Source organism: Acomys minous, assembly GCF_964271855.1.
Source record: "Acomys minous genome assembly, chromosome: 10".
In the NCBI taxonomy this organism is placed as follows: Eukaryota; Metazoa; Chordata; class Mammalia; order Rodentia; family Muridae; genus Acomys; species Acomys minous.
Genome location: NC_140491.1, coordinates 33822972 through 33846639, shown reverse-complemented (window position 1 = coordinate 33846639; position 23668 = coordinate 33822972). Strand labels below are relative to the sequence as shown.

The following is a 23668-nucleotide window of genomic DNA, read 5'->3' as shown; positions in this document are numbered from 1 at the left end:
AGCTGTCTTCAAACCCAGAGATCTGCCTGTTCCTTATTTTTAAGGCAAGGTCTTGCTGTGTAGCCTTGGCAAGCCTAGAACTCAGAGTTCCACTTGGGTGCCTCTGTGGTGCTAAAGGCAATTTTTAAAAAATCAAACTTACAGCTGGGCATGGTGGTGCATGCCTTTAATCCCAGCACTGGGAGGTAGAGGCCGGAGGATCACTGGGAGGTAGAGGCTAGCCTGGTCTACAAAGGAAGTCTAGGACAGTCAAGGCTACACAGAAACCCTGTCTTTAAAAAAAAAAAAATCAAACCTATCAGACTAGTATAATCTAAGGACATACTAGTTTGATAATTATATGCTAAGCAATAATGGTAGGTATGTTACAAGTCTAGTTTATAATTAAACCATTCTGTTTTCTAAGAACAAAAAATGTATGTGCAGTAAAAATACTAATTACTAGTAATTACTAATTACTAGTAATAGTAATTTTGAATTCAAATGGAGGTGTTATAGGTAGTGTTTGTTGGCATTGTGTGGCAAAGTGGGTTGTTTTCAGAACCAAAGCTATAGTGAACTCATATGATGCAACGGGGACAGGTGATACGAGAAATACCAATTTGTGATGCATTGAGCTAACTTTAGGTTTTTGTAGGTTCAGAAAACATTTTGCTATTGCAAATGTTTTTTTCATAACCTGTCTTCTCCCATTCAGTTATGTGACTATCTATGGGACTGTAAACCATAGTTGGGTTTTTATTTTTTGTTTTTGTTTTTGTTTTTTTAATGCTTATTTTATGTTAGTTGAGGTTGGGTCTCACTGTATATAGCCTTGTCTGGTCTCGAACTTCCTATATATAGACCAGAGTGCTTTTGAACTTACATAGATCCTCCTGCTTGACACCTTAAGTGTTGGACTAGAGGTGATCCATAGTTTAAGAAGCTATGGTTTGGCAGGGTGTGGTGGTGCATGTCTTTGATCCCAGCACCTGGATTGCTGTGAGTTCAAGGCCAGCCTGGTTTACAAAGCCGGTCAGGGCAGCCTGTTTGGGGGGAAAAAGAAGATGCAGTAGCAGTAATGGCTATGGTCTAAAGAAGGGTACCTAAATTAGGCCCTTTGCCTTCCATTTTACAGAGCACCTTGAAGGTTGCACATATGACCCAATCTCAGAGCAAGTGTTTTGAAACAGTAAGAGTTTTGTTTTGAGGGTTGGAGATTTAGCGTTTGCCTACCAAGCGCAAGGCCCTGGGTTCGGTCCTCAGCTCTGGGGAAAAAAAAAAAAAGACAAAATAAGAGTTTTGTTTTATTTGGTTTGGTTTTTGAGACAGGATTTATCTAGCCCTGGCTGTCCTGGAACTCTCTTTATAGACCAAGCTGGCCTCAGACTCACAGCGATCCACCTGCCTCTGCCTCCCCAATTGAATCAAAGGCATTCCTCTACCACACTCAGCCAAACCATAGCTCCTTAAACTACGCACCACCTTTAGTCCAACACTTTAGGGGACAAGCCTGTCTCTGCCTCTCTGAGTGCTGGGATTAAAGCCCTGCTGTGATACAAACTGTTAATCCTAGCATTTCTAGGGGCACATACAGGTGGATCTCTTGTTCTAGGACAGCCAGGACTACACAGCAAGACCTTTAGCCACAAGTAAACACTGCATTTCTTTTCTTGTTTTAGTTTTTTTCTCTATGCTCTCGAGATGCCACAAGTTTTGTGGGGATGGAGTACACGTGACTGTGTGTCTGAGTCTGTGGGGTTTTTTGCCCTTTCCTGAAACCGTGTCAACTCCAGAGCTCATGCAACTGCTTCTCTCCCCTCTTGATGACTTTAGCGAAATCCTCAAAGAAAGCGGCGTGGTGGAACAGTAAGTTCCAGACAAACCCAGAAGCGAACTCGGGAAACAACTTCAACCCCTGAGATCTCCTTGGAAGCAGAACCCATAGAACTTGTGGAAACTGGTAAGAGAGCCAGGAATACTAGACTGTAATTTGTAAAGTGGAGACAGTATGGTATAGTGGGTATGTTTGTGAATTGGACCCATTTGGTGCCTTTTAATGCCAGTTGTGAGGTGTCATGGGAAGTCACACCTTTCAAATTAAAAAAAATTTTAAGCCATACCTTTCTTTTCAGGTTTTCTTTGTGTGTGAGTGCTCTATCTGCAAGTACACTTGCACGCCAGAAGATCCCACATGGTTGTGAGCCACCATGTGGTTGCTGGGAAAACTCAGGACCTTTGGAAGAGCAGACAGTGCTCACGTAACCACTGAGCCATATATTTCTCCAGCCCCTACACCTTTGCTTTTCCTTCCCATTTTATGTGTCTGAGTGCTTTGCTGCTTTTGTGTGTGTCTGGTGCCCACAGAGGCTAGAAGACGTACTTCCTGGTACTGAAGTTAGAGCTGATTGTGAGCTGTCCTGGGTGCTGGGAATTGAGCTTGAGTCTTTCACTTCTGAGCCTGTGACTTCTGTGATAGTATATTATAGGGCAAGTTGAATTTATGCCATAAATCCTTTGGGACCATGTGTGGCAAATTGTACCTTAGAAATGTTTATTGGAAGCTCTTGTACTTTGTTTATATGTATGTGTAATCTTAGACTTAACTGCTTTTTGAAGCTTATAGCTACAATGAGTAAAGCTGCCCCTTTCTGTATTGTGGATCTTCATGGGTTTTGAAGCAGCCACTTGGCTCATCAACTTCACCCTGCTTAAGCTTGATGAAATACTTGCGTTTCCTCTTTTGGTTTACATTATGACAAAACTAAAGAAGGCAAACTTGTCAACAGAGTTGTCATTGTTAGACTTCGGTTAGGCAGAGACCAGATTGTATTTTTTTCTTCTGCCTACTCAGGGAGTATCAGGTAGGTTGGATAAAGCCCCTTTGCTATGTTTTTTATAACTCATGCCCAAGAACTGGTTTTAAATAGAAGCAGTGGCGTATGGACATAGATATGGTAGAATACTTGTTTAATGTGCCCTTAGCACTGCAAAGAAAAGAAAACAATGATTAAGAGGTTATATATAGCAGGGAATAGGAACTTTTCAACCATCTCATAAGATGGTTTCTTGGACTTCCCCGGGTACTATTCATTCTTTTTGGTCTCAGTTTCACTTTTACAGTGAATTCCTCCAAACCCTCACTCTTCACCTACAGATAAGGGTTCTGGGATGAAAGATGTTTGGTACCACGCCCAGTGATCATACTTTTTAATGTTAATAGTAATCAAGAGAAAATATTTATATATGGTTTTGCATGCCCTCCCTAATTAATGAAATTGCCGTGTCTGGGCATGATTGTGGTGTGAAACCAATCAGTTGTCCTTATATGTAACCCCTAGAACCTCTGTAGGCTTATACAGCCCGCTTAGCAAAATGCTGGAGGGGTACTTTTTAGCTATCATTTTTCAAAAGTTTTGATTTTTCTCATTGTGTCAGAGTTTATACTTTGATACAGGTTTATACTATGTTTGTAATACCAACCAAGCTTAAGGAGTGCAGCCTTACTATTCTAATATTTCCTGAATTGCTTTACTTTGAAGCTGGAGATGAAATCGTGGACCTCACTTGTGAATCTTTAGAGCCTGTGGTTGTGGACCTGACTCACAATGACTCTGTTGTGGTAAGCATTTGACTGAGAGTTGGCTGTTTGAGTGGGAGTCCTTGGCCCATATCTGTATCTAAAGAAAGCCTGGGTCACTGGTCAGGGTTGGAAAAATTGTGACGAGGTCTGGAGAGATTTCTCAGAGCTTAAGGGCACTGGCTGCTCTTCCAGAGGACCTGGGTTCAGTTTCTGCACCCACATGGTAACTCAACTGTTTGTAACACCAGTTCCCAGCAGGAACACTGTGCAGGCAAAACAACCATGCACATAAAATAATAGTTAAGGTGTTAACTGGAATCCCTAATGAGAGATGTGTCAGGAAAAGCACTTCTGTAGGTTTTGTCTCCTGTGGACTAGATCTGCTTGACTCTTGACAACAGCAGTCCCTGATTGCATAGTTCTAAATGTAAACGTGGAGATGCTCCTGTGAAATGGGATAAGCTGCCAGTGTTGGTGCAGTTTATATTAAGAGAGACCTGTGGAGGTGTCTTGCCTTGCATGAAGTGTGGTGCTTGGTGATGTTCTTACGCCTTTGGTCTGAAGGGAATAGGAATGTTGACTCTGTGCTGCCATTGTGTTTCAGAAATAGTTGCTAATAAACATGGCTCCAGGGAAAGCAGCTACCCTGTCTTAACACCTGCTCCCACAGCTCTTTCCTGACTCCAGGGAACTTGAGAGGCTGTGTGTACTCCATGTACAGGCTACTAGAACTAAGGCCTAGTCTGCTCAGGCGTATTAGAAGTTATATCTGGTAGACTTGGTCCATGGTATTGGCATACTCCTACACACACATACACATACACACACACACACACACACACACACACACACACACACACACACACACACACACACCCCTTATTTTATGTGTCTCTTGGGATATGGCCAACTCATTGGTGAGCATCCTATGGACAAGTTTTCACTTTAAACAGCTTTTGATGGCAGTGTGTTAGGCCCGAAGCTGTGGAATAGAGGTAGCACCACCTCGAACAACATTGGACAAATGTGTAGTAGTTGTTACTTAGAAAAGGACTGCATGGTAGGAGACAGAAGTGCTTGTCTCAAACAAAGGTTTGAAGTTCTTAGTGAGTGACTAGCAACAAGCTGTGAGAACAAAGAGCCCAGCAGTGTCTCCTGTCTTTCCCCCTCTTTTTGTTGTTGTTTTTGGATACAGGGTCTCTATGTAGCCCTGGCTGTCCTAAAGCTCAGTCTGTAGACCAGGCTGCTTCAAACTCAGATCACCTGCCTCTGCCTCTGAAGTGCTGGGATTAAAGGTCTGTACCACCACTGCCACTTGGCAGTGCTTCCTCTTAAAACCATTGAGAGTAAGGTTTCTCTGAGAAGCATTAAGATAACAAGACAGGAGCTGGAGAGATGGCTCAGCAGTTAAGAGCACTGGCTACTCTTCCAGAGGTCCTGAGTTCAATTCCCAGCAACCACATGGTAGCTCACAACCATCAATAATGTAATCTGATGCCTTCCTCTGGTGTGCAGGTGTACATGCAGGCAAAAATACTGTATACGTAATAAATTTTTTAAAAAGAAAGAAATAAATCAATAGGCGGTCCTGATGTCACCCCTGGTATTCTCACAAAATCTATGGTGAGTTCAGGGGACATTGGCCCCCATGTAACCAATGGCTTCTCTAGAAATGGACTAGAACTGTCTGAAATAATCAGGAGTAGGTTTAATTTAAGTGGCTGCCTCTACAAAAGTATATACATTGATTCTTGCTGTTAGTCCTTGTCAACTCCCTAAAGTTCTATAAAGAGCTTAATCTAGTGCCTTAGCTAAAGCTACACTCTAGTTGCTGACTAATGCTAGGAGGTGGCACCTAGTCCTTTTTCTTCTTCTCCTTTCTCTTATCTCAGGGTAATAGAAATAGACACAGTTTATTGAGGGAGAGCATTTTCAAGGATGGGAAACAGGGAAAGGGCCCCACATCTCTGTGAGTACTCAGCATCTACCCATAATGTCCTTGGCCAGGTACTGACAAGAGAGCTGGGATTCCATTTCCAAGAAGACAGTGATCTTCTGCTGGGTGGAGCATTTTCCTGTCCCGTGGCTTTGTCTAGACTGCTTTTGCTACACAGGTTACTTCCTTGGGCTTGCCTACTTTTCCACTTGTTTTAGGCTCCATGCTCTGGCCCTGCTCCACTCTAGATTAACCTATTAAAACTTTTAAGGACAGCGGAATAGAGGAGTCTCTTGAGAGAGCCTGCAATAGGAATAGTGGGGATGAGGGAACTCTCTTGGCAGTGACTGAACAGGCAAGAATTTAGGCAAAAGTCCAACAATAGTACTGTGGAAACAGGAGGCTTGGGTTCTTGTTTCAGATTTACTTTTGGATTTGTTAAAGAAATTACCTCATGCATGTCCCAGCCATAAAAAAAATTGTTTGGGTTTGGTAGCTTTTTTTCCAATCACTCTCCATTTGTAGTTGGTTATAATGAATCATCAAAGGCCATTAATTTGATTAAATTACTAATATTAACTAAATACACAGACAAGCATGTTTGTTAGGTATCCTGAACAGTACGTTGACCTTAGACGCCTACTGGAGCAGAGTAAGAGGTGGGTCATTGAGGGGAGCTTGCTGATCCCATCGACTGTTAGACAGCTTAAGCTTAAGTTGACTACACTGATTGATCCTTTTTATCTCTAGAATAGGAATTCCTGAACACCTGATTTAGGGGAAGTTTTCATTATATCCTGAATCCTGTTAAAGATTAAACTGTAAGCAGATTCCCGTGTGGTGTTCCAGCTCTTAGAGGAGTCCAAAGCCCCAAAGCCTTAAAAGAAATGAGAAAAAGTAGTGAGAGTCCCTCAGCCCAGGGCCTGGGGATTCAATTTGGGGCTCCACACAAGCTGTGAAAGTACCTTTTTCACTGAGCTTTATTCCTAGTTTGCAGTGGTATGGTGGTGAGGTGTTGTGGTATAAGCCTTTGATCCTAGCATGTGGGAGGTAGAAGCAAGAGGTGAATTTGGCTGACCAGGGGATATACAATTAGACTCTGCCTCAAGAAAGAAAAAAGGGGACAGTCAAGGCTACACAGAAACCCTTTCTCAAAAAAACCAAAAGGAAAAAAAGAAAAAGCCGGTTGTGGTAGCACACACCTTTAATCCCAGCACACGGGAGGTAGAGGCAGGTGGATCACTGTGAGTTCCAGGCCAGCCTGATCTACAGAGTGTTGGCTCAGTTTATTAACAATTAAACTTTATTATACAACCCAACTAGCATATACAAGAAGGAAAAAAAGGTTAAAGGGACAGAAGATTAAAACCTCCTGGAATCCGTTCGGCAGGACGGGTCCTTAGGTGTCTCAGTCCCACGAGCTGGTCCGGTCCTTTCCTCTCTCCCGAGCCTTCTTCCTCCCTCCTCCTACCTCTTCCCAGTCATATGCAAAGGGCGGTCCCTTCTCCCTTCGAGGGTCAATTAGGAAAACAATAGCCACGGTGGGGTTCCTAGGTAGGCTTCCTGAATTCCAAGCCCAGGAAGGCTCCAAACAGTCTCTCACAAGGTATTCATGGTGTGCCTCAAGGGTAAAGCCCGCCAAGACTGCTTCCACCTGAGACAAAGCTTAATCTTTCCTATACCTCACCCTTCTCTCTAAAAAATTAAGAACTATATACACATATATACATATATACATACTCATCAGGAATCAAGAACATAACAAAGTCCTTTTATGCTTGTTAACCTAAGGGAAAGTATACCACTATCCTACCAAAGAGAGTCCTTTTCTTTCATGAGAAATTGTAATTATTAATCTACTAAAGCTTCTAGTAACACTGTGGCTATCTAGTCTTCAATCCCATCAGAGACCCAAGAAGGAAAATCTATCTAATAAAGGAAGTGCTGGCAGGCAACTTCCAAGTTGCAGGGTACAGAGAGAGCAGACTGCCTGGATAGTCACTGAATTCTCTCCTTCATTAGGGCAATCAGTCTTCAGCCTTATCGGCCCAAAACATCCAACGAACTGCTTTTGCTGGCAGGCAACTTCCAAGTTGCAGAGTACAGAGAGAGCAGACTGCCTGGATAGTCATCGAATTCTCTCCTTCATTGGGGCAATCAGTCTTCAGCCTTTCGGCCCAAAACATCCAACGAACTGCTTTTTGAAGCAGGAAATCCGACGGTCTGGTCCATCTATTCTCTTTAAAGCTGGACAGTCATCTTTCCAGCATCATTGTTGATCGTTGCAGACAGTCAGCCTGTCATCAGCCGTAGAGATAAGAGCAGTAGCAGAGCAGTTTTTCCGTCTAGTGACCATTCTGTCACCAGCGTCTCTTGAAGCCCCCATCTTCAATGATGCAAATGGAGAGGCGGCCAGGAGCGGATGTCTCTCTCTGTCAGGAAAGCCCTCATCATTAAATGCCATATTCTGTGGATCTCTGAAGAGTTTGAAGAGCAAATCTATCTATTCTTACAGTTATCAATCTATTCCTTTGCAGACATAGACAAGCTATTAAACAAACCTGCTCTATAACAAAGTGAGTATCTAATAGGATTTCTACGTAACTAAATACCAACTTTTATCCCCAATGATTCCAAACAGTTTTTTATAAGACATTAGTGGTACATGAATAATACATCAAATAAACATTGAACAAAAAGAACGTAAATTTCTGACATACAATATACAATATTTTGTCAACATATAACATACAATACATAAGGCAAAAATGAATGGAGTATACAATTTAAGTTCATATCAATGTGAAGCAAAAGTTGAAGTCTTAAATTTCCATCAATCAAAAGTCTTAAATTTCCATCAATCTACAATACCAATGTAGAAATTTTTAAGTTAGTAGATTCAATAATCTACCTTTTATTCTACAATCCTGTATCCTCCCTTCCTTCCCCCCTTTTTCTTAATATTAAAAGGGATAGAAAGTAAGAGAGAAAGAAAGATAGAAGAAAGAAATCCCCAAATGAACTTTTATTAATTGTAAATAACCCCGTTAGGCAAAGATGAGCATTGGTAACCCACCAAAAACACACATCCCACCTACTGGGAATGGGGGCGTCGTGTTCTCAAAATTACTTGATGCTGTTTAAGAGAAAAATATTTTTCGGGTACCCAAGAAAAATAATATATTGGCCAAGCGCTGGAAAAGCTAGCTGTTTTTTGTCCAGTCCTTTTGGGATCGATCCTTTCGGCTAGCCGATTTATTGTTAATATGCATGCAATTTCTGGAAGAAGCAGTAGTGCCAGAGGCAGAAGTTCGATCTTCATAATTGTCCTGTTTTTTGCTCTGAAAGTAAGCAGACTTTATAAATCATTAGTACAGGTATGTTAGTACATATATAATTTTCAAGGGAACATCATTTGAGGCATCTTGCTCGAGGTGCCAGAGGCATGCTTTTGGGGTTAAATCACCCATGCTGCCTGCTGTCTTCAGCATTGTCCTGCTTTTTGCAAATACAGGGCTCTACCTGCATATACACCAATAGGACAGAAGAGGGCATTAGTTCTCCAAGCTGTAAGGAACAATGTCAAGCTGTTAAGAACCAGGTAGCTCTTAAGATTCACTTGTTATATGGTCAGATCTAATCTTTATAAGTTTAGTTGGTAGCCATATATTTTCATTCCCTGTGGAAACATACGCATACCCACGACCCCATCTCAAAACTACTGCAGGTTTCCATTTCATACTTTCCAAGTCCTTGAAGAATATTGGTTGCCCCAATTCTTCAGTTTTTTCTATTATCCAATGTCTCTCCGCAGCTGACGTCCCTTCATCATTCACATTAAGAAAATTTAGAGTCAACAAAGCATTATTTAATCGATCCCTGGGTGTCTTTACCCTTCCCTTTTGTTTAATAAGCATTTCTTTTAAGGTACGATTAGCTCTTTCCACAACTGCTTGTCCTGTGGGATTGTGAGGTATACCAGTAACATGTTTTATATTATAATACATAAAGAAGTTTTTCATCTTAAGGGACACATATGCAGGAGCATTGTCAGTCTTAATTTGTGCAGGTATTCCCATAAATGCCATTATTTCTAGTAAATGAGTAATCACACAGTCAGCCCTTTCAGAACTTAAGGCAGTTGCCCATTGAAAACCTGAATAGGTATCAATGGTATGATGCACATATCTCATTTTTCCAAATTCTGCAAAATGAAACACATCCATCTGCCAAATTTCATTCCTTTTGTTACCTCTAGGGTTAATTCCAGCAGGTAATGGTAGTTGACTATATAAGGAACATGTAGGACATTTATTAATTATTTCTCTAGCTTGTTGCCAAGTGATAGAAAATCTTTTCTTCAACCCCTTACCATTGACATGATGTTTTTCGTGAAATTTGGAGGCTTCGAATACATTACCTATCAATAATTTGTCGATCTCTTCATTTCCTTCTGCCAATGGACCTGGTAAACCTGTATGGGATCGAATATGAGTAATATACAAGGGATAATTTCTGCTTCTGATGACCTGTTGCAGCTCTATAAATAAAGTAGTCAATTCTGTGTTATCAGGAGTAAATTCAGCAGTTTCTATATGCAAAACAACCTTTTCAGCATATTGAGAGTCAGTAATTATATTAAGAGGTTCAGGAAAATCTAACAAAACCATAAGGATAGCATATAATTCTGATTTTTGAACTGATGTAAAGGGGCTTTTAATCACCTTGGTCATTTTCTCAGACTTATAACCAGCCATACCTGATTTATTTGCATCAGTGAAAAAGGTGGGTGCCCCTGAGATTGGTGACCTCTTTACAATACTTGGAAGGATCCAATTAGTTCTTTTTATAAACTGTATACGTTTGCTTTTTGGGTATCTATTGTTAATGTCTCCCAAATAATTACTACAAGCTTTTTGCCAATCTTCATTAATTACCCATAGTGACATAATCTCAGAATCAGTAAGAGGCACTACAATTTCCGCCGGGTCCATCCCTGACAGTTGACGCAACCTTATTCTTCCCTTTGTAATCAATTCAGAAATTTTCTCTATATATGTTTTCAATTTTTTGCTTTGTTTATTTGGCAGGAATATCCATTCTATAATCCGGTCTTCCCTTTGCATGAGAAGCCCAGTAGGAGAATGTTTTGAAGGCAAAATAACCAAAATGCAACCAAGTTCAGGATCAATTCTATCCACATATGCCTTTTGAAGTTTTTGTTCCACCAGAATTAACTCCTTTTCTGCTTCAGCAGTTAAACACCTAGGACTGTTTAAATCCGAATCCCCTTGTAAAATCTGAAACAAGTTACTTAACTCATAGGTAGCTAACCCGATTGTAGGCCTTAACCAGGTAATATCGCCCAATAATCTCTGAAAGTCATTAAGAGTTTGTAATTGATCTCTACGAATCTGTACCTTTTGTGGTCGAATTTTTTGTTCAGTTATTTTATAGCCTAAATAGGTAATTGAATCTCCTCTTTGTATTTTTTCCACCGCAATCTGTAATCCCCAGCATGGCAGAATTCTTTGTGCTTCCTGAAACATTTTTTCTACAATACTAGGATCAGAATCAGCTAGCAGAATATCATCCATGTAATGATATATGATAGATTGAGGAAACAGCTTACGAAGTATTTCTAAAGGTTGTTGTACAAAATACTGGCATAAAGTTGGGCTATTTAACATTCCCTGTGGAAGTACCTTCCAATGATATCTCTTCATTGGAGAATTACTGTTCAGAGTAGGTACTGAGAAAGCAAACCTTTCCCTGTCCTTCTCGTGTAGAGGTATGGTAAAAAAACAATCTTTTAAATCAATTGTAATTATATGCCAAGACCGAGGTAATAAGGAAGGCAAAGGAATTCCAGGTTGAAGCGAACCCATGGGTTGAATCACCTTGTTTATGGCCCTCAAATCTGTTATCATTCTCCAACCACCTGATTTCTTTCTTACCACAAACACAGGGGAATTCCAGGGACTGGAAGATTCTTCGATGTGTTGAGCCTCCAGCTGCTCTTGCACTAAACCGTGAAGCGCCTGTAACTTTTCTTTTGTTAAGGGCCACTGCTCCTGCCATACAGGTCTGTTTGAAATCCATTTTAGGGGCAAGGCGGTTGGTATCTCAGCAGTGGCCCCTCTTATAAATTTTGACACTCTAAACCTGAAGAATTCTGAGGTTGGACAATGGGCATAGCTGGTGGTCGCCTCTGATCACTTACATTAATCTCTTCCCTAGAAGCGCATACCAATTCACCCATTGTTTCAACCTTCTTTATCCCAGTATTTGCAGGAATAGTAATCTGAGTACCCCATTGCTGTAAAAGGTCTCTTCCCCATAGATTTATAGGAATGTCAGCCACATAGGGTTTCAGCCTCCCTATCTGCCCATCTGGTCCCACACACTCAAGCCACTGTACACTTTGTTTTATTTGAGATAACTTGCCAATTCCTACAATTTCTGTATAAACCTTCTTAAGTGGCCAAGTTTGGTTCCAAGACTTCTGGCAAATGATGGAGACGTCAGCTCCACTGTCTACCAAGCCTTCTATTTTAATACCATTCAATTGTATAATTAACTTAGGTCTCTGATCATTAATTACTGTTTGCCAGAACACACGGGTCCCTGTGCTCCCGAACGCACCAGTCCTTTCCACTGGAGCGGCTTTGCCCTTAATGTAAGGAAACAGTAGGAGTTGAGCAATCCTATCCCCGGCATCAATTTTCATCTCCCTTTTCACACATACCAAGATTTTTATTTCCCCTTTAGAATCTCCATCTATAATACCAGGATGCACAATAAAACCTTGAGAAGTCAGCCCGCTTCTTCCCAGAACCAATCCTACTGTGCCTGAAGGCAAAGGTCCAAAAACACCAGTATTTAATTTGTAACATTCAACCTGAGGAGTTAGGGTAAGAGACATATTTGAAGCCAGATCCAAGGCTGCACTGCCTTCAGTAGCATGCATTAGATCGCTAACACTCAGTTCCCGTTTTCCTGCGGGTTGGTCACTTCCTGACTGGCCAAAGGAATTCGGCTGGCATTGTTTACGGGGGCCCGAGCCGATGGCCCCCTCCTGCCGTTTCCCGTCGGCAAGATATTGCCTTGCACATCTCGCTTAGATTGACAATCCCGAGCCCAGTGTTTCCCTTTTCCACAGCGACTACAGTACCCTGGGAGTCTTGGTACCTCATTACCATCATAACCAGAACCCCCCTGTTCTCTTCTATGAGTTACGTTTTCTCCTGGGTTAGTGCGCCTTCTATTTCTACAGTTTCTTTGCACATGACCGATTTGACCGCAATTAAAGCACCGAGTATTATGATATCTGGGCTCTCTGACTAAAGCTTGTCCCACAATATTATTCTGATATTCCTGAGAGTTGATATTAACTGTCTCCTTTACCCAGTCATCTAATGGAGCGCCTCTTTCCTTTAACGGTCTAAGCACCTTCTTACATTCAGCATTTGCATTTTCATAAGCCATGATAAGTTTTAATGCCTTTTTGTTATCAGAATCTGGCATCGCCTTATCCATAGCAGATCCTAATCTCTGCAAAAATTCTGTAAAGGGCTCCAGAGGTCCTTGGAACACCTTAGTAAAAGAAATAGTTGTTTTCCCAGGTTCCTCTACCAGCTCCCAAGCTCTCAAGGCTGCCTTACGACATTGTTCAATCACTCTATCGTCAGCTTGAATTTGTTCTCTCATGTTAGTATATGGTCCATCACCAAGTAACTGATCTCTATTAATATTTATTCCCTGTGCGATATTTTCTTGTTCTATTTTTATAGCCTCTGTTCGCCACCATGATAACCACTGTAACTGTTGTGCTGCTTCCAATACCGCTGAAACTAAATTTTTCCAATCTTGGGGAACAAGTCTATTCTGATAGGCCCAGCTGTTTAACGTTTGTTTAACGAAGTTAGAATGCATACCATATCTGATGATGGATTCCTTAAAATGTTTTAAATCCATCATGTCTACAGGACACCAGGCTATTTCGTCATGACCCTCAGCACCATTTGGCTCGATTACATGTCTTACAGTGACTGGAAAAGCTGAAGGTGCCTGGGTGACTGTGGAAGTATCCTCCACTGGTACATTTACTTCCAAAGACCTTTTGGTCGGTCTGGCTTCCTTTGCCTCTGGTTTCTGACCTTCTCCACCCTTTTTAACCAAAGGTGCCTTCTGCTTTTCCAGCCCTTCCACTTTTCTCTGTATTTTGCCTATTTGTTCAGTCAAGTCAGTAATTCTTTCCAAAAGGATAGAGCTTATTGACTCTTCCTGATTTTTCTGGCTTTCCGGTCTCTCTATTTTCTGTCCTTCATCACTACCAAATGCCAAAAATTCTATCCGTTTTCCCATCCCTTCATTTTCATACCTCAGCCTTTCTATCTGTCCAGTCAAATCTGCAATCTTTTCCAAAAGGATAGAACTTACTGACCCTTCCGGCTTTTCTATGCCATTAGCCTGTCTTCTAATCCTTCTAAGCATGAAATATTGTAATAAAAGGACAATGAGAAAACAAAGAATTCCCTCTAAGTATAATGCAGGAAAGAGTTTTGCAACAGCAGTTGCAATTTTGCCAATACCCTGAAACAACATTTCTATCCCGTGGAATACTGAATCTTCCCTCATATCATTAGGGATTGTGGAACCAATCGGGCCCCACATCGGGCGCCAGATGTTGGCTCAGTTTATTAACAATTAAACTTTATTATACAACCCAACTAGCATATACAAGAAGGAAAAAAAGGTTAAAGGGACAGAAGATTAAAACCTCCTGGAATCCGTTCGGCAGGACGGGTCCTTAGGTGTCTCAGTCCCACGAGCTGGTCCGGTCCTTTCCTCTCTCCCGAGCCTTCTTCCTCCCTCCTCCTACCTCTTCCCAGTCATATGCAAAGGGCGGTCCCTTCTCCCTTCGAGGGTCAATTAGGAAAACAATAGCCACGGTGGGGTTCCTAGGTAGGCTTCCTGAATTCCAAGCCCAGGAAGGCTCCAAACAGTCTCTCACAAGGTATTCATGGTGTGCCTCAAGGGTAAAGCCCGCCAAGACTGCTTCCACCTGAGACAAAGCTTAATCTTTCCTATAACAGAGCAATTCCTGGATAGCCAAGACTAACAGAAACCTGTCTTGAAAAACAAAAAGAAAAAACAAAAAAAGGGCTGGAGAGATGGCTCAGAGATTAAGACACTGACTGCGCTTCCAAAAGTCTTCAGTTCCCAGCAACTACATGGTGGCTCACAGCAATCTATAATGTGATCTGATGCCGTCTTCTGGCCTTCAGGTGTACACATAATAAATAAATATATTTATTTTATTTTATTTTATTTGGTTTTTCAAGACAGTGTCTCTCTGTGTAGTCTTGGCTGTTCTGGACTCCCTTTGTAGACCAGGCTGGCCTCAAACTCACAACGATCCACCTGCCTCTGCCTCCTGAGTGCTGGGATTAAAGGTGTGCGCCACCACGACCGGCTATAAATAAAAAAAATTTTTTAAGGTAAAAATATTTTGATAACTTTTCCTTTAATTTATTCAAATGGGAAATCTCACTGCTTTGTAGTGACAAGCCAGTTAAGCTCACTGTGGTGCATTCTCTTGCTTGCTGATACTTGGGTTTGGTCTTGTATCTGTGTTTCTCAGTAAGATCTGCAGTCTGTCTGTCTTGCCCTTGGTGTCTTATACTTCAACAAGGTCTCATTACCCTAGGCTAGCCACACATTTTTTAATACTCTTGCTTCTTGTGGGAGACAGAGTCTCTGTATAGCTTCGGTTATTCTGCAACTCTGTAGGCTGGCTAGCCTTGAACTCGCAGAGACTTGCTTATAGAATTGTGTTACCACAACTAGCGTTCCCCCCCCCCCCCCGCTCCCTTTATATATATTCCTTACAGAGTTGGGGGTTCATATTGATATGCTTTAAATTATTTGGAAAGGGCTGGACGTGGTGGTGCACACTTTTAATTCCAGGACTCTTAGAGTCAGAGGCAAGGTAGCCATAGCTAGAGAGTAAAGAGAAAATTAAGATGGAAATTGGGGCATACTTTTATATTTTGCTTTTATTTAATTTTAAAATCTCACTTTTGTTGCAGTTACTGTTAAAATAAAATTAAAATAATTATGTTTTCTTTTTTTTTCCCCCCCCTGTTCTGTAGAATGTTTAACATATGGAAGGGGGTATGTGGTTAGATGGCGTTAAAAAAAACTAGACTAGGCCAGTACTCGGGAGACAGAGGCAGGCAAATCTCTGAGTTCGAGGCCAGCCTGGTCTATAAAGCAAGGCCAGGACAGCCAGGGCTCCAGGGCTCTGTTACACAGAGAAACCTAGACTTAGGTAACCATGCTTGATTCTGGAGTAACTCATGACCTACTAGTGTCAGCCTTAGCCTACTGTGTCTGCTGCTCTAAAGAGCAGGAGATGGAATCCACCCCTGCACTAGTATCTTTAGGCTCGAGGACACAGTGAAATGGGCTGAGCCCTGTCAAATAATGTGTGGAAACTGACCTTGGGGACTTGAGACAGGGTTTCTCTGTGTGACCCTGGCTACTTGGATCTCCCCCCACCCCCCATCTGTCTCTAGACCTGCCTATGTCTCCTGAGTGCTGGAATTAATGGCTTGCCACCACCACAGCTGACTAGGGCCAAAATGTTCACTATAATGAAGGGTATGACAGTGTTGCACTAGAGTGGACAGGGTTGTTTATGGTTTATACTATTCCAAAATGGTGTCTCCTGTATGGTAAAAAAACGAAAGAAAACTTAGAGCCATTCCTCGCATGGCTTGATTGTTCCTCTTACCCAGAATGTGGAAATGGTCTGATTGAATTGGCAGAATTATCAGTGTACAGACTGGATGTGGTGGCTGACCTCAAGTCCAGCACTTGGAAAGTGAAGGCAGATGGATCAGAATTCCACATCATCTTCAGCTACATTGATACATGTTCTGAACCCCCAAATAAATATCCAATTCCGTTAAAAAGACTGACTCAATAGCCAGGCAAGGTGACACCACGCCTATAATACCAGCACTCAAGGAGGCGGAGGCAGGTGGATTGCTGTATGAAGACAGCCAAGGCTACACAGAGAAACCTGTCTTGGGGGGACGGGTCAACTAATGGCTCTTTTATAACGTTGGCTGTAGGTGACAATGAGCTTTGCTGATTTGTTTTCTAACTCAGCCCAATGAGGTGGGCTTGGCCTCTGCTTTTGTGAACAGGATATAACTTCCTCCAGAATAACCCAACCTCTTCGGTCATGCACAGATCGTATTTAGGTGGTGGTATTTAGGCTCCAAGCATATTGGCTCATAGGAGACATTGACCTGGAGATGACACAGCTGACCTGTAGAATTACACATCATTTCCTTTCCCTGGGGGTAAGAGACGACTGGGGGCCCAACAGGATTCTGAGCGAGTCATACATATATTATAAGCAAGATGTGTGTTTGTCAGATAAAATATCAGGATTATAACATGTTCTTTTTCTTTTCCCCCCTCCAGATTGTTGAAGGTGAGTAGTTTCATTTCCTTTTTCCATGGGTTTAAGAAAAAATTGTTGTACACGAATGCCACAGCATTGCAGGCTTTGTTAGACTGTCCTTTGAAGATTTTAAGGCAGGAGGATGATGCCTTTGGTCAGACCTGTTGGTTTTACTGAAAAATCTCCATCCAAGGTTCCAGGGGCTGAGCTTTCTCCTGAGAACGAAAATGAGTGGCCTCTGGGCCTGGGCAGGACCTCCTGGGGAGTAGAGCTAGAATGGTGGCAGTTTTTCTCTAGAGGTCTCAAGGAGAGGGAGAGTCTTCAGATGGTGAAGACGGCTAAAAATGTGACTTTTTTCTTAGAAAGGAGAAGGCCAAGGAGGAATGGCAGGAGATTGCGTCAAGACCATGCTGACAGCTGTGTGGTGAGCAGTGATGATGAGGAACTATCTAGGGACAAAGATGTGTACGTGACTACCCATACTCGTGGAAGCACCAAGGATGAAGGAACTACAGGACTCAGGTGACTGCTCTGCTGCTGTTGTGTTGAGTGGAGGCCAGGGTGTGTAGATAACTGCACTTGCCCTCGGGTATGTAAGCTCTAGAACAAGTATCTGCCTAGTAGCTAGGCATACTTGGTGTGCAGGGCTGGGTGCAACTGTCTGCGTAGGATAAACCAATGGACAGCTAGCCAGAATAGCAAACAGACACACCCACAGCGACCAGGGTTGTGTTACAGGTGCCACTAGCAAGAATGCTGGAGGTGAAGGAGGTGGGTGAGCCTAGTTGTCCCACATCTTTTCTTCCAGACCTGTACTCTCTCATCCTGTTTTTCATGAGCATTCCAGCCCAACCCTTGAAGCAGTTAATTCCCCTCCAAGTTTTTTTGGGTGCCTGTCCTAAGTCAGCAGGAGAGGAGAGATTTGAGAGAAGATATGGGCTGCATATATGAAGTTACTTTACAGGCTGTTTGAGTTTACTTAGAGACTGATGCAAAGCACTGTGATTTTAGGCCCTCGGGTACTGTCAGTTGTCCGATCTGCATGGATGGATACTCTGAGGTAAGTAACTTTGTTGTCTCACTTTTTGGTTTTAACCTACTTCACGCAAAAGAACTTGGAGGATCTGTGCCTTATGTGGAATTTGATGCCTGTCACAAGGCTAACTACAAATGTATGTGTCAAAGTAGATTGTGCCAGTTGGTGCTGGACCCTGTACATTTTATGTTTAGTCTGTGTGCAAATTGATCTTTCCCATCCTGGCCCTAACTAGAAGCTGCTGATTGTTGCTTCAACCCATCTCCTCTTTATAAGGCTGCAGCTGGGAACATCCTGTCTGCTGTCTGTCCTACAGAGGCAGCATTTGCTTCTCTGAGACTGTTGTACAGGCTTCTTTTGCCTTTTCTGGTATAACTCAGCCCTTATTTATTTATTTATTTGCTTATTTATTAAACTAGTTCCCTGGGTGAAGGGTGGGTTAGGATATTGGGGACAAGAGATACTTTAAAGCTGTTCCTTTTAATGTCTTCTAGATTGTGCAGAATGGGCGTCTCATTGTTTCTACAGAATGTGGCCATGTCTTCTGTAGCCAGTGCCTCCGTGATTCCCTTAAGAATGCTAACACTTGCCCAACCTGTAGAAAAAGGATCAGCCATAAACGGTACCACCCCATTTATATATGAAATGTGCAGAACTGCTCAGGATAGACCAATGAACGGACAGCTGAGCTGGTTTTTCTGCATGGTATTTGCCACCAGTTTCCTGAGATCAAAAGACTTTCAAAACTCAATGTCTGATGTAAACTGCTCTTTTGTTTTCCAACCCCTTAGATCTGTTTTGTTATCTGCAGTTTGATGCTATGGAGCAGGATCCAGGGATCCTCCCAGGTCAGCTCAGCATCTCTGCCCCTGTGGGAGGTCTGAGTCCAGAGTAGGAGAAAAAGAGTCAGGCATATTGGAGTTGAGCATCATAGCTCCAGCCTCTTTATGGAGCTTACGTGTTAGCCAAGAAGTTTCCCTATTGGGAAATTTTGCCCCACCTCTTCTGGGTGCAAAACCTTCCCAAGGAATATGCCAGTTAGCTATTCTGCCTGCCACATAAGTGACCTGGCCAGACAGTCCATCCGGTCCAAGGATCCCAATACAGATGCTGTCACTGAAAAGCCCAGCTGGTGGACTTATTTTTCCTTTCCTTGAGAGCAGAGGTGACCCGTGATTCTACCTGCACGTTATCATTGATGTGCAGTGTTTTCTGCAAATCAAGAGACCCTCTGCAGGGCAACCTTGTTTCCTAAGAATGAGAAAGTGCAATAAAACCCGTTCTTCACCTGCTCTTCAGCAATCCAGAAGATGTACCACTGCTAGTATCCTCAGCCCAGTGTTGCCTGTGGGAGCAGTGTCCATCCCACCCCATCTCTGCTCACCAACTGTTCTCAGGAACCCTACCCATGCTCCAAAATTCTTTGCCTGGCACATTCAAGGCCAATAGAACAAGCAAGTGTTTACGTGTGTCCTCTCTTTTCTGCTACGATCTGTCCTGTGTTGTCTACAATGACCTCCATCCCTCAGTTTTTTGTTCCCACTGCCTAATGTCTGCCCAAGCATAGATACCAGGAGGTGGTAGCAGTAACAGTGGCCTTATCAGCTGTTCACTTCCATGCTTTTACCTAAGTCACTGTTGCCCCTTGTTTTGAAGGTGTTGCCCTACTCAACCTGCCACTGCCCTGGCTTTCCCACACACCTTGAGTAGTTAGATATTTCCAAAGCTGCGCTTCTGGCCAGGTGAGCTTTGGCCCTCTGGACTTTTGACTGCTCTGTAGGTTTTGGTCAGCAAAGCGTGGTGCCTCTTCCTCCCCGTGGGACCACAAAACAATCTCTGCTCCACTCTATGTGTGGGGGCCTCTGGTGCTCTCGAGGCAGTGAGGTGGTAAATTGCCCCTGGGAAAAGGCACAGGGTGGCTTATAGAGGATAGGCCTTGAATGCCAGCCTGCCTCCACCTCCACACTACTTCCCCAGAGGGCTTCAAGCCAAACCAATAGCCTTTTTGTGTGAAACATCTTTGAGGTGGGAAAGGGACCAGTGAAGCTTTGCTAGCAATAACTGTCAGTTTACTGTTCTGAAGGAGCAGGGACTCAGCACAGAATTCACTTTAAATGGAGCTGAAGGAGTGTCCCTCCTCTGTGTGAAAAGAGAATAGTTTTATTCTTCATTCTGACGTTTTAACTGTTTGACTTCCAGTTTGTTTGAATGAGAGTAATAATTTTTTTTACATGGACTCAGAGGGTAGGAGCATTAGCTATCATCATTGTGATGTGTGGTGTGTGCCCTCCTCTTGGATGTCACAGCCATTGAGTTCCTGTAGGCCTCATGGACTTGCTCTTGTTAGTTCTAATGACAGCCAGACTTCAAGGAGACAAGGCAACCATGCAGCCACTTCACCGGTAAATATGGTGACACCCACTTAAAAATTCTTCTTAAAGACAGTTTTATGAAGTTGACCATAAAGTTCTATTGCTTCATCCTAAATTAAATTGGTTGTACTAATCAGAAACTGCATCAATAGGAAAAGGTTAATAAAGAAAAAAATCCCTTTCCGTTTTCCTTAATGTATATAGTTTATCTCTTTCTTTGTTACATTTAAACTATGCTCATGGGTATCAAGTCTGTTTTGGATTCCTGCTAGTATTAAAATGGAAATAAAACAATTTGAACCAAGTATCTTTCATTCATTAATTGCTTTTTGGAACTTTTTACCTTAAGTTGTGTGCTGTTTATTCAGTGATTTGTACCTGGTGTGGGCAGGGGGATTTCAGCTTATCCAGAAGGTAACTTTCATAGAACCATATCCGAGGCCCAGCAAATGTCTGAGAATAGCTTACCCTGGAAATGAACTTTAGAGACATTATTGTGAACATTGCTGATGGCTAAGACTGCCCTTGGAATACTACGGTTGTACACTGCCCCTGACTACTCAGGGAATTTGTGCTACAGGGGAAGAAGAGTCAACCCCAAAGTGCATGGACACACTAGTCACTGCCAGAGATGCTAAGTGGGTGTGGCTTGTTGGAGAGCAAACAGAGGTCTGCCTGTCTCCATAAAGAGCTATTTGCCATTTGCTGACTACTGCTTTCTCAGTTCCCTGGTGTCATCCTTGGCTATGGTTTATGATAAGATGGCTATATTCCTACTAGAGGATACAGTCTCTTGATCCAGTGAAAAATCAGAAGATGCAGAGTCCAGGAAGCGCTCTAGTTCAGCAGTTCTCAACCTTCTAATGCTGTGTGACCCTAAATTAATACAGTTCCTGGTATTGTGGTGACCCCAACCATGAGATGATTTTGTTGCTACTTCATAAATGAAAATTTGCTACTGTTATGAATTGTAATGTAAATATGTTTTCTGATGGTCTTAAGTGACCCCTGTTAAAGGGTCATTCAACCCCCACAGGGAGAGAACTGCTGCTCTAGCAGAAGGATAACCTATGCAGGGGATTCTTATTGAGGAAACTTCTTCAGGGAAAGAATTCAAGCACGTCCCCCTCAGGCCCACTGCTTGTGCCAAGGTGTTGAGAGAACTTTCTTGTCAGCAACAGGGAGACACTGTGACTTCCATGTGCCTGGTGGTACTGATAGACCGGAAGCTCTGCAAGCTTCATAAAGCCGCCCCCAACACATATGCTCGCAAATAGGCCATTTCTGAAGGTAAGGGCCAGGTGAAGGAGGCCTGAACAGACACCCAGCCCAACGGGCAGGCTGGCCTCAGCTTAGTGGGCTTGGCATAGGAAAAGGAATCCTTAAGGCAGACTACAGAAAGGAGATGTCTGTAGCTTATTTTTGTAATTGCCTTTGTTACCTCCATGTTGTCGATAGAATAAAGCAAATCGGTGTTTTCAAATTCTGTGTCTTAATTAATAGCATCTTTGCCAGATGCATCAACCCAGTTTTTTAGTCTTATACATTCAGATCCACACCTGTAGTTAAATGGTTCCTTCTCCTTAACTCAGACTGGTTTACTTTTGTTTTCTTTTAATTGAACTTGCAGGTGCAGATAGTGAGCACCTTTATGTCTCAGCATTTTGTTTTTTTGTAGATAGGTGGCTTCGTAGTTAACACTGACTGCTCTTCCAAAGGACCTGGGTTTCATTCCCAGTGCCCACTCACGTAGTTGCCCAGAATCATCTGTACTTCGAGTACCCTTACTGATCTCATTAGGCACTTGCATACACATGGTGTATAGACATGTATGAAGCAAAATATTTTAGGTTTTGTTTTGTCTTGTTTTTTGAGGCAAGGTTTCTCAGTGTAGCCTTGGCTGTCCTGGACTCACTTTGTAGACCAGGCTGGCTTCGAACTCATAACCACCTACCTCTGACTCCCAAGTGCTGGGATTACAGAAGTGCACCATTGCACCCGGCATATTTTAGTTATTAAAATTTTGTTTTATGTGTATGAGTATTTTGTCTGAGTATGTGTGTGTGCTGTGCTGCCTGTCTGTCGAACTTCCATGAAGTTCAGAAGAGGGTGTCAGATCCCTCAGAACTTGACTTATAGATGGCTGTGGGCTACTAGATCAGTCCAGGGAATTGAACCCCGGGCCCGCCCGCAAGAGCAACAAATGCTCTTGACTGCTGGGTCAACTTTCCAGCACTCTGCTTAAAACTCTGTGTTTGAAGCCAGCCTTTTGTACATAGCGAGTTCCAGGGCAGCCAAGGCTACACTGAGAAACAATGTCTCAAAAAGAAAAAGGAAAGGTGCTTGTTGCTCTTGAAGGGCACTAGAGCACCCACAAAGGGTGGCTCACAGTCATCTTTCATACAACTCCAGATCATCTGATACCCTTCTGGACTCAGTGGGCTCCCACACACATGTAGATGTGCATATAAATAAAATGCATTTTAATCATGCTTATGGTCATGTGCAGCATGAGCAGGTGGGTGCACACACAGAAGAGGATATGACATCATTTAAGCTAGGTATGGTGCCACATGCCTTTAGTCCTAGCACTCAGGAAGAAAGGAACCTATTTGATTTTAAGTTTGAGGTTATTCGGGGTTGGGGTTTTGAGACAGGGTTTCTCTGTAGACCATGCTGGCCTTGAACTCACACACATCTGCTTGTCTCCGCCTCCCATAGTGCTGGAATTTTAGGAGTTCACTACTATGCCTGGTTTACATTCAGATCTTATCACCCACAAATGGGAATGTCCACATATGTGTTGTAACCCTGTACAACAGGGACAGGAGAATCTTGAGGCTTGCTGGCTGCCATATCTTGCTTCAGGTTCAGTGAGAGACCCTATCTCAAGGGGATACGGTAGAGAATGATGGGGAGGATCTTATGGCCTCTGCATGTATACGTACCCACATACCTGTAACATCCTACACAAAGAATGGTTAAAGACTCATTTCTCCAAAGTTACTGCAAATGGACAAACTACTTGTCAATTAACAAATCTATTACAAATTGCTAAAGCAATTTCAGGAAGGGTTAATATTACTCAAAAATGCAGTTCATACCAAGCAAATTATTCAGAGTAGCAGCAGGAAGTGGCCATTCACATTGCTTCTATAGAAAGCAGAGAGTTGATGAATGCTAGTGCTCAGCTAAATTCCTCATCCAGCCCAGGATCACAGCACATGAGATGGTATTGTGTGACAGCTATTTTTCTGGGGAGATGTAACACACACACACA

General features: G+C 42.6%; 1 protein-coding gene across 1 annotated transcript in view; it reads left to right on the top strand.

Moving 5' to 3' along the window:
* The window catches only part of RNF4 (ring finger protein 4), a 33303-nt gene extending 12611 nt beyond the window's left edge, over positions 1–20692 (top strand). Inside the window, exons 3-7 of the mRNA XM_084797816.1 lie at positions 1816–1942; positions 3522–3601; positions 17306–17502; positions 17992–18040; positions 18511–20692. Of these exons, the coding sequence (XP_084653942.1) occupies positions 1816–1942; positions 3522–3601; positions 17306–17502; positions 17992–18040; positions 18511–18660 (603 nt within the window). The 3' untranslated portion in view covers positions 18661–20692. The remainder of the gene's footprint in view (positions 1–1815; positions 1943–3521; positions 3602–17305; positions 17503–17991; positions 18041–18510) is intronic.
* The last annotated feature ends 2976 nt before the right edge of the window (positions 20693–23668 follow it).